Source organism: Simochromis diagramma, unplaced genomic scaffold (assembly GCF_900408965.1).
Source record: "Simochromis diagramma unplaced genomic scaffold, fSimDia1.1 OVJJ01000216.1, whole genome shotgun sequence".
NCBI lineage: Eukaryota > Metazoa > Chordata > Actinopteri > Cichliformes > Cichlidae > Simochromis > Simochromis diagramma.
The window spans coordinates 19,528,093-19,540,545 of NW_024386883.1; the positions used below are offsets into that span (position 1 = coordinate 19,528,093).

General features: G+C 44.9%; 2 protein-coding genes across 5 annotated transcripts in view; both read left to right on the top strand.

Annotated features, from left to right (window-relative positions):
- Positions 1–1,803: 1,803 nt before the first annotated feature.
- On the top strand, positions 1,804–7,071 carry LOC120734039. Of its 4 annotated transcripts, none has more exons than XM_040032607.1 (7): positions 1,804–4,330; positions 4,546–4,641; positions 4,780–5,389; positions 5,658–5,863; positions 6,039–6,156; positions 6,436–6,604; positions 6,712–7,071. In XM_040032607.1, the coding sequence occupies exons 3-7, from the start codon at positions 4,898–4,900 to the stop codon at positions 6,723–6,725; spliced, it is 999 nt and encodes a 332-aa protein (XP_039888541.1). In that variant the 5' UTR covers positions 1,804–4,330; positions 4,546–4,641; positions 4,780–4,897; the 3' UTR covers positions 6,726–7,071. The 4 variants fall into 4 exon arrangements, with proteins under 4 accessions (XP_039888541.1, XP_039888542.1, XP_039888539.1 ...); XM_040032608.1 differs by having other exon boundaries at positions 4,546–4,637; XM_040032605.1 differs by having other exon boundaries at positions 1,804–2,565.
- The window catches only part of LOC120734104 (complement C1q tumor necrosis factor-related protein 3-like), a 33,999-nt gene continuing 28,347 nt past the window's right edge, over positions 6,802–12,453 (top strand). The window contains exons 1-3 of the mRNA XM_040032676.1: positions 6,802–6,810; positions 9,021–9,037; positions 10,788–10,792. Coding sequence (XP_039888610.1) covers positions 6,802–6,810; positions 9,021–9,037; positions 10,788–10,792 — 31 coding nt within the window. The remainder of the gene's footprint in view (positions 6,811–9,020; positions 9,038–10,787; positions 10,793–12,453) is intronic.

Here is a 12,453-nt window from a genome sequence, read left to right on the forward strand (position 1 = left end):
AGAGACCAATGCAAACATCCACCAGCCTCCAAAGCAGCACGATGAGAGATAAACGAACTCCAGGAGACTCTGGCCCTGTTTGGTTCTTCTTGTCACTGCCTCGTTAACACGAGAGAAGAAGAATGAGGACGTCCTCTGTGCTCAGATGTTGTGTTGTGTGTATCAAAGAGCCATGTAGGGATCTGCAGAGGTGGGAAGTAATGAAGTACAAATACTTTATTACTGTACTTAAGTAGAATTTTCAGGTATCTGTACTTAAGTATTTATTTTTTGGACTACTTTTTACTTTCTACTCCTTACATTATCAAAACTCGTCTCTTTAGGCTCAGCAGTATCATTTCTATGTTAAAGTGGGGTTTGGCCAAAACGTGATTTCTGTTATGTAAGCTGCTACAAGTAACTTGTTGGCCTATAATATGTGAACCATATCTCAGATGTATCCCTCATGAATGATATAAAATCATCTTGAGACACAAACGACATTCACATCACGAGAAACTGGAATCAAACAGACTTTTATGTGTTCTTTATCTTTAGGTACAACGACGCCGTTTATTGGCACTGGGAGCAGCGCCGGTGTCTGTCTGTGGTGTCAGCTTCGAGCGGGGCTGCAGAAGAAGCATGAAGGGAGAAACGTTTCTATCAGCTCAACAAACGTGTGAAATCACAGAAAAGTGTTCGCCCAGGGCACCAAACAGGCCGCCGCTGGGTAGAATCGCCCTTCAACTTTTTTTTACTTTCTTACTTACATTTCTGTACGTTTTCACTTTTACTTGAGTAAAAATTGTTGCTTCATTACTTTAACTTTTACTGGAGTATTTTTTTTTACCACAGGCAGTGGCGTTCCTAGCCTGTTTGGCGCCCTGGGCGAACACTCCCTCTGCCCCCCCCCCCCCCCCCGCACACACACACACAGACAAAACATATTAAGGATTGTACATTAACATAAAGCTGTTGTACACACACACATATGAAGAGAGAGAGAGTATGCATTGTATGCAAACGGCTACCAAACAGCCATCATAATTCATCATACAATGAGAACAGGACAAATCAACAACTAACAAGGACTAATTAATATTAAAATCTGTAACATAATGTGTTGTTTGGAGTTTAGTCTGTTACTGTTGCTATTTTTACCATTTCTTCTTGGAGCAACTGTAATCCACATAATTTAGGGATTAATAAAGTGTTCTGATTCTGATTGGTTCAGGATGAGCTGCCATTATCCAATCACACATCTGCTTACCTGCATCTTTTGCTCGTTTCTCCTCCTCTTCTTTTCTCTTTTTTCTAAACTGAGCACCTGACGGCTTTGAACTTTTCTTGTCCATCTTGGTTTTAATTTTGCACTCCAGTATGAACACCCATCTCAACCCGAGGATCACCACAACATGATCTAACACACCTACACCTTAGTTCACAGATTCACTTTGTCTAAGGTTTATTTCTGGGATTTCTCACAACCCAGGATTCAGATCATGAATCCATAATTGTCTTGGATTTACATCATTATAAATGAAATGTGCTCTATTTGGAAGCAGCAGGTCTTCCTCCCCTTTCGACGGGTTGTGTGTGAGACTTTAAATCATCAAACTGTAAATTTTAACTCGTTATTGATCCTTTACCCCGAGTCCTAAAGTGTATATTTATTTTCTTACTCTTCTTATATTTATTGTTTGTTTCCTTGCACTGCTGTAACTGGAGCCTCGTCGTCTCGTCTCTATATGCTGGGCTGTCTGTACCGGAGATGACAATAAAGTTTACTTTGACTTCGGCAGCGAGCACGCGCACCGAGGGCTCTCGCGCTCACTTTTCGTGTATAGAATTTCGAAAAAACATCGGTGCAAATTATGAGTCTGTATCAGGATGTCTGGTGTTTTCGTGTTTGTTGGTTTGTTTTTATTTTGTTTTATTTTGCGGGTTGGTTATTAGACGCTGCTCCAGCCACCGGAGAATCCCCGCCGCCCCGCCCCCGGACTATAGGACCAGACATGCAGCCTGTCCTGTCCTAGTAGGAAGCAAATGGGTCTCAAATAAGTGGATTCATGAGCGAGGTCAAGAGTTCAGAAGACCCTGTGGCCTGACAGAAGTGGACTGAAACTGACTTTACTCCTACACAGCACCCATGCTATCTTGCATAGATGGAGAGCGCTTTAGGTTGAAGTTGTAAAATGTTGCTTTTTTTGTTTCTTTCTTTGTTTTTTGTTTGTGTTGTGCGGAGGGCGCCCTTACTCCCAGCAATTGCCATTCCCAATATGCGCTGGCTGATGTCGGGGCAGCATGAGTACAAGCATTTGTTTTGTGCCGATACCCGTGATGCCGCCCCGGGCAACCGCCCGTGTCGCCCGTATCAAAAACCGCTACTGACCACAGGTATCTGTGTGTCGTTAGAAAGTCTCGTCGGTTATGTGCAGGACGATCTGCGGACGGAAAGAGGACACACAGCTGATTTCCGTTTGGAGGAGGCGGAGGGAGTAAAAAGGTCAAGCTGCTCACAGATGTTGAGGAGAGCAGACGCGGACAGTACTTTTGGTTTTACTGCGTGAAAGGAGCAGAGCGCGGGTAAGCTAACACTGATAATACTAAAGGAAAGCCTTGTTTATATCGTGGGGATGGGGATCGTTGGTGTGTGGCCTCAGGTTCACACGGTTAACTGGTAATAATGTAACAGCGCGTTTGTAACAATGACTTTCTGATGTGTAATTAAACATGTAGTGAAAGGCCTGTTGGGATGGACTTGTAATAAAATACATGTTTGGACTTGAGTGAGCAGAGCTCTGAATCATCTCAGCAAAACTTTATTATTTACTTTTCGCTACTTCCTCTTTCTGTGCGTACGGCGCAACCACGTATTCGGTACGTTCATCAGCCAGTGCGGACTTTACAGCAGTTTCGACATCGTGGTACTGAAGTCACCTCTGCGTCCTGCTCGCAAACGTTCAGTCTCTGGACAACAAACTGGACGAGCTGCGTGTTAAACAGGACATCAGGCACAGAGACATGGCTGCAGCCCAGCGTCCCCGACTGTACCGGGGGACAGAACGAAGACCTCAGGCAAGAAAAGGGGAGGAGGTGTGTGCTTCATGGTTAAGTCTTTGTGGGCTATGCATGTGTGTATCTTAAAAACGCACTGCACTCAGACCCTCCAGCTGCTGACCTTCAGTTAAACTCTCCTTCAGCTGTTTACATCCCCCCACGTGGTGATAAAGCTATGGCTATGGACGACCTGTATGACGTCATCAGAGGACTTGATTACAAAAATCCTGAAGCTGCCTTTATTGTGTTGGGAGACTTTAACAGAGGCAACATGAAGAAACGTCCCTACAGCAGTGATCAAACACTGGATCACTGCTACAAACCCCTCCCCCGTCCAGCTTTGGCAAGGCAGCATTGTCCCATACTGCTGCTGCCTGCATACAGACAAAGGCTTAAACAGGACAAAACAGTTTCCAGGGTCATTTACAGATGGGACAGCGAGGCTGAGGGGGTCTTACAGGCCTGCTTTGAGACAGCTGACTGGCAGATATTTGAGAATGCTGCTGATCGCAACATCAGTAAATTCATAGACTCTGTTATAGGCTATACTGGAAACAAGCATGCAGCGTTCAGTCCACTGTGTCTCTTGCAGATGAGCTCAACAACTTCTGCGCTCGTTTTGATGCAGAAAACATAAAGCAAGTCCTTTTCCCTCAGGCAGGCAGTGAGGCTGTAACCTTAATACTCGAAATAGAAGATGTGAGATGGTCTTTCCAAAAGGTCAACCCAAAAGTTGCCTCGAAGCTCGTCGACCTCGGGCTGGAAACGTCTCTCTGCAGATGGATTCTTGAACTGTGGGTGGTGAGAGTTGGTAAGCACACCTCCTCAACACTTATTTTAAACACAGGGTCGTGTGCTTAGCCCCCTCCTGTGTTCCCTGCTCACACACGACTGTGTTGCTAAACATAAGTGCAACACCATCATCAAGTTTGTGGATGACAAAACCATCATAGGCCTCATCACAGACAACGAAGAGACGGCCTGTAGTGGACGTGATGGCGCTGTACAAGTGGTGTCTGGATAATAACCTGTCTCTCAATGTCAGCAAAACAAAGGAAATGATAGTGGACTACTGGAAACGACCAGTCGGGGAACACCAGCCCATCCACACCAACGGTGTCAAGGTCCAAAGGGTCAGCAACTTCAAATTCCTTGGAGTAAATGTCACCGAGGACTTCTCCTGGACCCTCCACACGGACACTGCAATCATGAAAGCTCATCAGCGACTCTACTTCCTGAGGAAGCTGAAGAAGTTTGTCATGAACGCCAACATCACCTCAAATTTCTACAGGTGTGCGATCGAGAGCTTGCTGACGAGCTGCGTTACAGTTTGATACAGAAGCTGCTCTGCCAGCAGCCGCAAATCACTACAGAGGGTGGTGAAAGCACACACACACACACACACACACACACACACACACACACACACACACACACACACACACACACACACACACACACACACACATCACACTTCATTTCTTATCATACTGTCTGTGTTTCCAGCTTCATCAGAGAGGAAATTTTCAGCCTAATCATCAAACTTAGAAAGCGCGTCTGCCTCCTGGATCCAGCTGCGACAAAGCTTTCAGGCTCCTGTATGTGAGTTCCTATAATTAGTAATCACCCCTGGGTGCTTTAGGAAATCTTCTCCCGTGACTCACACCCAGTGCTGATCATGCTGATTACAACAACAGTGTGTTATTGTGTGTGTGTTCAAAGATGAACTTGTATTTCCAGATAACCAGCCGATGACACTGCCTGACATATACCGAGCTGTCAGAGCTGCTCTCCACATCAGCAGAGTGACACTGACGGTCTGGACTGTCTGTTTGATCGACATCATCCAAATCGGATCATGCAGAGACAAGGAAACATCAAAGAACAAAAACATTATAAAGCGAGGCATTTAAAGCTGAATGATTTGAAACAGGAAGCTCAAGATACTCATTTGTACAAGAAGTACCTCTACAAAGATGACATCCCTCCGTACCCCGGACCTGGAGAGGTTTCACTTGAGTTTCACGTGTCTCGGCTGAAGCACGACACATACAGATTAGAAGAGATCAAGAATGACGGAGGCTTCAAGGATCCAAAGAGCGGCTCAGAGGATCCAGACAGACTGTCCCTGGTGTGGTGGAGTCTGGCTGTGGCACCAGAGGAGATCCAATCAGCTGAGAGGAGGCTCCTGGAGGAGGCCTTCCCAAACTGGACCGAGGAGCAGGTCCGGCGGAAGCAGGGCTTCCTGGTGGACTTTGCCTCGTCTCCAGCCTTCAGTGAGAAGTCCAGGTATGGATCGTACCGCTTCACCTTCACGGTGCAGGAGGTGCTGGAGGCCTACAGCGAGCAGGTACGGACTCCTTCACTGTAAATTAACATTAATTAGCTCAATGAAGATTTTTAAACTTGATTTTGTCAGTGTAGCCCCTCAGACTGAAAAAGCTCCCTGACTCCTTCATGTAATCACTGATTTTCTGTTTCAGCTGGTCAGCTTCACCTCAGTGGAACATTTTGTGTATTATGTGTTTGACTGAGACGTCTGTACAACGTCCCGGCTCACTGATGAAGCCCGGTGTAGTTGGTGTGAGTCTGTCATCAAAACATGTTTTTTTTTCCAGTATTGCTCCGGCTGCCCGCCCGTCATGCGTGTTCTCAGGACTTCCCTGTACAGACAGGAAGTGATGTATGCTGTGCTGGTCCACAGCTCAGCCAATGACGAGCTCTTCTCTGAGTATCCCATCCTGTCCAATGCTCCAAACACCGTCTGTGCTTACAGGGACGGACGCTTCACCTGGAGGCCCGAGGCCATGTGTGAGACACACAAGTAAGAAACAGATGTCACACACACACACACACACACACACACACACACACACACACACACACACACACACACACACACACACACACACACACACACACACACACTCAGACAACATTTGGTGGATGTTCCTGATCCTTTAACACTGTCAGCTGATTCAGACGCTGCTTCCTCTCAGATATGTGCTTTTACAAAGACGTGACACAAACCTGATGGAAGCTTGGGGGTTGATTCAGGATCCTCAGTTTTATGTTTGGGACCACGTCGCCATCGCCCTGCATGTGGCGGGAGGACAGGTACCTTCACTGCTCCTCCTCCTCACACACCTGCAGAAACATCAGCAACATTATTGTGTTTAATCATCGTAAAGCTGGAGGAAGCTTTTTGATTCTTGTCTTTCTGAGTTTTTGGTCTTTGTGTGTTTCTGCCAGAGCTGGTGTGTTTGGAGGTTTGATGAATAAATGATGTTTACTGTAAATAAACTAAACGTTTCAGTTGTGTTTGAGTTTCATTTTGTAGGTTTTTTGTGTAAAACTGTTGCTCGTCTTTTTCTCTCTGTTCATTTTCTTGTCCAGGTGCTGAAGTTTGATTCTGATGATCTGAGAAAGAACCTCAGGTTCTGTGAGCGTGACGCTGTGACAGTCACACCTGAATCTGACTTTCAACATTACAAGGATGCTCAAAGCCTCGTCACTCGTTTGTGGCCGCTGAAGAAGGAGGTTTCACTCCAGCAGAGAATCAGAGGTAATAAATCAATAATCAATAACAGGCTGACTTCCTGCTTCACCTCCTGACACAGCCGATGAGCTGTGAGCTGTAAACGTCTCCCGATTAACCTTCTTCATCAACAGGCTCTACAGAGTGAGGCTGTCTGTGGAGTTTCTCCACCTTTATTCTCCTTTTCCTGAGCGACTGCAGCATCACCGGCTGCACAGTGAACCATGGTGGAGGTTACACAGAAGGCAGCAGCCGAGAGGAACGAACACAGAAAAACTCTTTGATGTGACTTTTTTATTCCATTAGTTTATTAAAGGTTCATTACATGAATTTCCAAAGTGCACAGCAAAAGACCAAAGACAGATAAAACATAAACATGTGATCATGTGTTTCACTGCACTCTGTCCTGTCTGCGTGTGATGTGTTCATGTGACTGAATCAAAGACTAATTACTTTGTACACACAAAAAGTGGACAATAAAGTTGTTTTGAATATTTTGGGTGTTTTCTGTGGTGTTCAGGTGCCTTCGCTGCTCCTCCTCCTCACTCTTCACACACCTGAAGCTTTTCACATCAGATCATTTGTTGCTGTCTTTGTTAAATCAGTCCAACGTGTCACTAAAAGTGCTCCGAACGACCATCTACTCCTGATTCTGAAGAGAGGTGAAGCACATCAGCAGAGTGTCTGACAGATGACATTCAACTAAAATGAAAATAAATCTGTAACCTGAAAAGGAACCCAGAGGAAACTGTTCCCAATCTTTCATTTAAACCATCATTTATTTCAAAAATAAATACAGTGGCTTGTAAAAGTATTCGGCCCCCTTGAACTTTCCCACATTTGGTCACATTACAGCCACAAACATGAATCAATTTTATTGGAATTCCACGTGAAAGACCAACACAAAGTGGTGCACACGTGAGAAGTGGAACGAAAATCAGACATGACTCCAAACATTTTTTACAAATAAATAACTGCAAAGTGGGGTGTGCGTAATTATTCAGCCCCCTTTGGTCTGAGTGCAGTCAGTTGCCCATAGACATCGCAGTCCAAAGAACACAGCAGACAGGTCAGGGATGAAGTTACTGAGAAATTTAAAGCAGGCTTAGGCTACAAAAAGATTTCCCAAGCCTTGAACATCCCACGGAGCACTGTTCAAGCCATCATTCAGAAATGGAAGGAGTATGGCACAACTGTAAACCTACCAAGACAAGGCCGTCCACCTAAACTCACAGGCCCAACAAGCAGAGCGCTGATCAGAAATGCAGCCAAGAGGCCCATGGTGACTCTGGACGAGCTGCAGAGATCTACAGCTCAGGTGGGGGAATCTGTCCACAGGACAACTATTAGTCGTGCACTGCACGAAGTTGGCCTTCATGGAAGAGTGGCAAGAAGAAAGCCATTGTTAACAGAAAACAATCAGAAGTCCCGTTTGCAGTTTGCCACAAGCCATGTGGGGGACACAGCAAACCTGTGGAAGCTGCTCTGGTCAGATGAGACCAAAATGCAAAACGCTATGTGTGAAAACTAACACTGCACATGACTCTGAACACACCATCCCCACTGTCAGATATGGTGGTGGCAGCATCATGCTCTGGGGGTGCTTCTCTTCAGCAGGGACAGGGAAGCTGGTCAGAGTTGATGGGAAGATGGATGGAGCCAAATACAGGGCAGTCTTGGAAGAAAACCTCTTGGAGTCTGCAGAAGACTTGAGACTGGGGCGGAGCTTCACCTTCCAGCAGGACAACGACCCTAAACATAAAGCCAGGGCAACAATGGGATGGTTTAAAACAAAACATATCCATGTGTTAGAACGGCCCAGTCAAAGTCCAGATCTGAATCCAATCAAGAATCTGTGGCAAGATCTGAAAACTGCTGTTCACCAACGCTAATCTGACTGAGCTGGAGCTGTTTGCAAAGAAGAATGGGCAAAGATTTCAGTCTGTAGATGTGCAAAGCTGGTAGAGACAGACCCTAAAAGACTGGCAGCTGGAACTGCAGCAAAAGCTGGTTCTACAAAGTATCGACTCAGGGGGCTGAATAATTACCACACCCCACTTTGCAGTTATTTATTTCTAAAAAATGTTGGAATCATGTATGATTTTGGTTCCACTTCTCACGTGTGCACCACTTTGTGTTGGTCTTTCACCTGGAATTCCAGTAAAATTGATTCATGTTTGTGGCTGTAATGTGACCAAATGTGGAAAAGTTCAAGGGGGCCAAATACTTTAGCAAGCCACTGTATAAAACAAAAAACGTTCCTCCTTCAGGTCGTCTTTTTCACTGGAGCTAAGGAGCCAAGCTACTACTGAACTACAACCAAAATAACTGAATGTAAATATGAGGAAACCAACACAAAATACTTCTAAAAAGGCACAAAACTGCAAAAAAACGACAGTAACATAAGACTGAAACAGAAACATTAAGGAACAGAAACTGAAAGTGCAAAACTCCCGATCTGTCCAGGATCATGATGATCTGTTAGGTAAGTGTTTCCTGACCGCACAGGTTTAATATTGCTGAGTGCAGATTTCGTTCATCTCACAGGCTCCTACGTCTGCTTGAATGTGCTTTTAAGACCAGGCAAACGATCAGTATCAGATGACCTGATATTTGATGTGACGTGAGGGAAGCTTTTAAAACTGTGACAGAGCTTTGCTGCAGAAACACAGAGCACTGCCAACGAGGCGGCTGAAGGAAGTCACGCAGCTGAGAGGAAAGCGGTCTGCAGCAGAACATCAGCAGAGACAAAGTAAAAGGCGAACATGGACAGCAATCCTGCTCCACCCTGTGAGTAATTCATAACTTTTATTGTTGTATAAGAAATCTCAGGTTCATATAAAGGTTTTATAAGGAGAATATGAGGTTTTGTATTCATTACATTGATGAATTCATTGTTTTCAGGCAGCTGATTTCTCTTTGTGAATGTGTGAATGTGTGTGTGTGGTGCTAAAACTGCTCTCTCTCATTCTGTTCTGTAGTTGTTTCACTTTCCTGTTACAGCCAAATGTGCTGTAACACATTTTAAACAAATGCAAGTGAATTCAACACTGAAAAGCTTTTGTGACAACAAAGCATAAAATCCAACAGGTAACAACCAAATTAACTGTATTTAGACAGCGTTAAAAAGGAAACTCTTTCATGTATTGGTGAAAATTTCAGGGAGTTTTAATTCAGGCTGAAGCTGCTCCACCATTACAACCAGAAAGAAACCCGAGTAGATCTCACAAAAACAGACGACCTGAACATTAAAGTCAATTTATTTGTTGCTGTGTGAGGGTGTGTGTTACGTGCAGTGTTGTAATGTGTCAGAGGACCTGTATATGTAAAAACCTGCTTTACTCAGCACTCGTTGGTCGGACCAGAGAAAAAATAAAAAACTGTCTTGGCTGCATCTCAGAAGGCTGCAGCAGTTTGATGCTGACAAAATCTGTCGTCCTTAAACCTCCATCAGAACCAGCCTCAGGGAGGGGCGGCCACGTGCCGTGAGCGGTTGGAGTTGAGTGGAGGAACGCTGTAGAAGAGAGCCAGAGATCAATAATAAGAAATGATTAAATGCAGAGAGGCGCATAAACATACGTCTTTGTGTCCCTCCCCTCAGAGGGCGGCCCCTCCCTGAGGCTGAGCTCACTGCTGAACAGAAAGTGTTCTGTCTGCGTGTTATCAGCTACTGACTCATGCAGGAAAGTCCTGATATCAGTGAAAGGAGTAGAAGGAGACATGAAACGGCTGGGCTTATAAAACTGCTGCGTCATCTGTGTAGCAGTGATATCATTTCATGCTGATGATTAATGCCACTCAGAGGTGTGATTACTAATAAAGTGGATGTGGAATGCTTCTCTTTGGAAAACCTCATCGATGACATGTTGATCTTCTTCAGCAGATGCAGCAGACGAACGTCTCAGGATCGTGATGGTTGGGAAAACTGGAGCTGGGAAGAGTGCAGCAGGAAACATCATCATAGAAAGAAGAGTTTTTAAATCCACTTCGGCTTCATCTTCAGTAACAGCAGAGTGTCAGAAGGAAACATCAGAGTTTGGGGGTCAAGCACTGGCTGTAGTTGATACTCCAGGTCTGTTTGATACCAAACTATCTCAAGAGCAGGTGGTGAAAGAGATCAGTAAGTGCATCTCCTTTGCTGCTCCTGGTCCTCACGTGTTCCTGGTTGTGATCCAACCAAACAGATTCACCAAAGAAGAACAAGAAACAGTGAAAGTCATTCAGAAGATATTCGGAGATGAAGCAGCACGCTACACTATGGCCTTGTTCACCCACGGAGACGATCTGGAAGCAGATGAAGTCAGTGTAGAAGATTTAATTGATGGAAATAAAGAACTCAGTGACTTCATCAGTCAGTGTGAGGGAGGATATCATGTTTTTAACAACAGACAAAAGGATTCCTCTCAGGTCCAGGAGCTGCTGAAGAAGATCAACACAATGGTCCAGAGAAACGGAGGAAGCTGCTACACCAAAGACATGTTTGAAGAAGCTGAGAAAGCAATAAAATCAGAAATGGATCGACTCCTGGAAGAAAATCCAGAGATGTCAAAAGAAGAAGCCAGAAGACGGGCAGAAAGAGAAAACGAGTTCAACAGGGCTTGTTTGATAGGGGTGACCGTTGGAATCATCTTAGGCCCAGTGGGAGCAGCACTGGGAGCAGGACTGGCAGCTGCAGTTGTAGCACTGAAACATGCATGTGCCACACAGTAAAGGTGAAGAATGAAGGTTCATAATCTACGTATTTCCACCTCAGAGTTGGTACATATGAGTTGGTATGCAGACGACTCAGCACTATACTCAAAATTAACTCAGTGGACTAGAACAGAAATATATCCCACTATTAGAAATACACAGCAGTATATGGCCACATCAGACCTATAATGGAATAATTCTAGTTAACCCTCACATGTAGATTTAGGTGGTTAGAACTTCACTGCATGGTTTTGCACAGCTATGCATGTTTAGATGGCTGAGAATAAAACAGGAGCTGAGACGTCCCAGAGTTGACTGTGAACTGTGGTGTTTGATGTGTGTCTGTTCTGCTGTGTGTAGTAACAAATACTTTGACCACAGCTCTTTGCAGACTTTAGTTATGTTTTAATTCCACGACAGAATGCAAACAGCTTGTTGATTGGATGAGAATCTTGGAGCTGCACGAGCAAAATGTAACTATGTTCACTAATAAAGGTCATGTTCTCTGTGTGTTTCCATTTATGCATAAATCAATACACTTGTGATGTAAATGAGTGTTAATGTAGTCCTGTTGCATACTGAATACTGCATACTGCATTGTTCATGGCTGTATGAGAGCGAGGCTCTCCTGCTGGTACAGCAGACATTACTGTCTCTTCATGCTGGAGGTGGGACATAAATTCCCACTGTGGGCGAGCCGTCACTCTGACCAGCTGCTGCTGAGTGTGTTCCTTGTGTTTGGACCACACAGTGTGTACGAACAATAAAGCTAATAAAGCTAATACTAAAGTCATAGCATGAACTTCATGTACGTTTTACCAGAGTAATAAATAAAAGACATCAAATAACCTTCTGTGGGGAGACTGTTATTGTACACACACACACACACACACACACACACACACGCACACAGACACAGACAGACACAGACACACACACACACACACACACACACACACACAGACGCACACACATCACACAGATGCACACACACACACACCACACACACAGACGCACACACAACCACACAGACGCACACACACAAACAGACGCCCACACAAACACCACACACAGGCGCACACACAGACCCCACAAAGACGCACACACACACACACACACACACACACACACACACACAGAGACACACAACCAAAAAACAAGACACGCCAACAAGAACCACACCA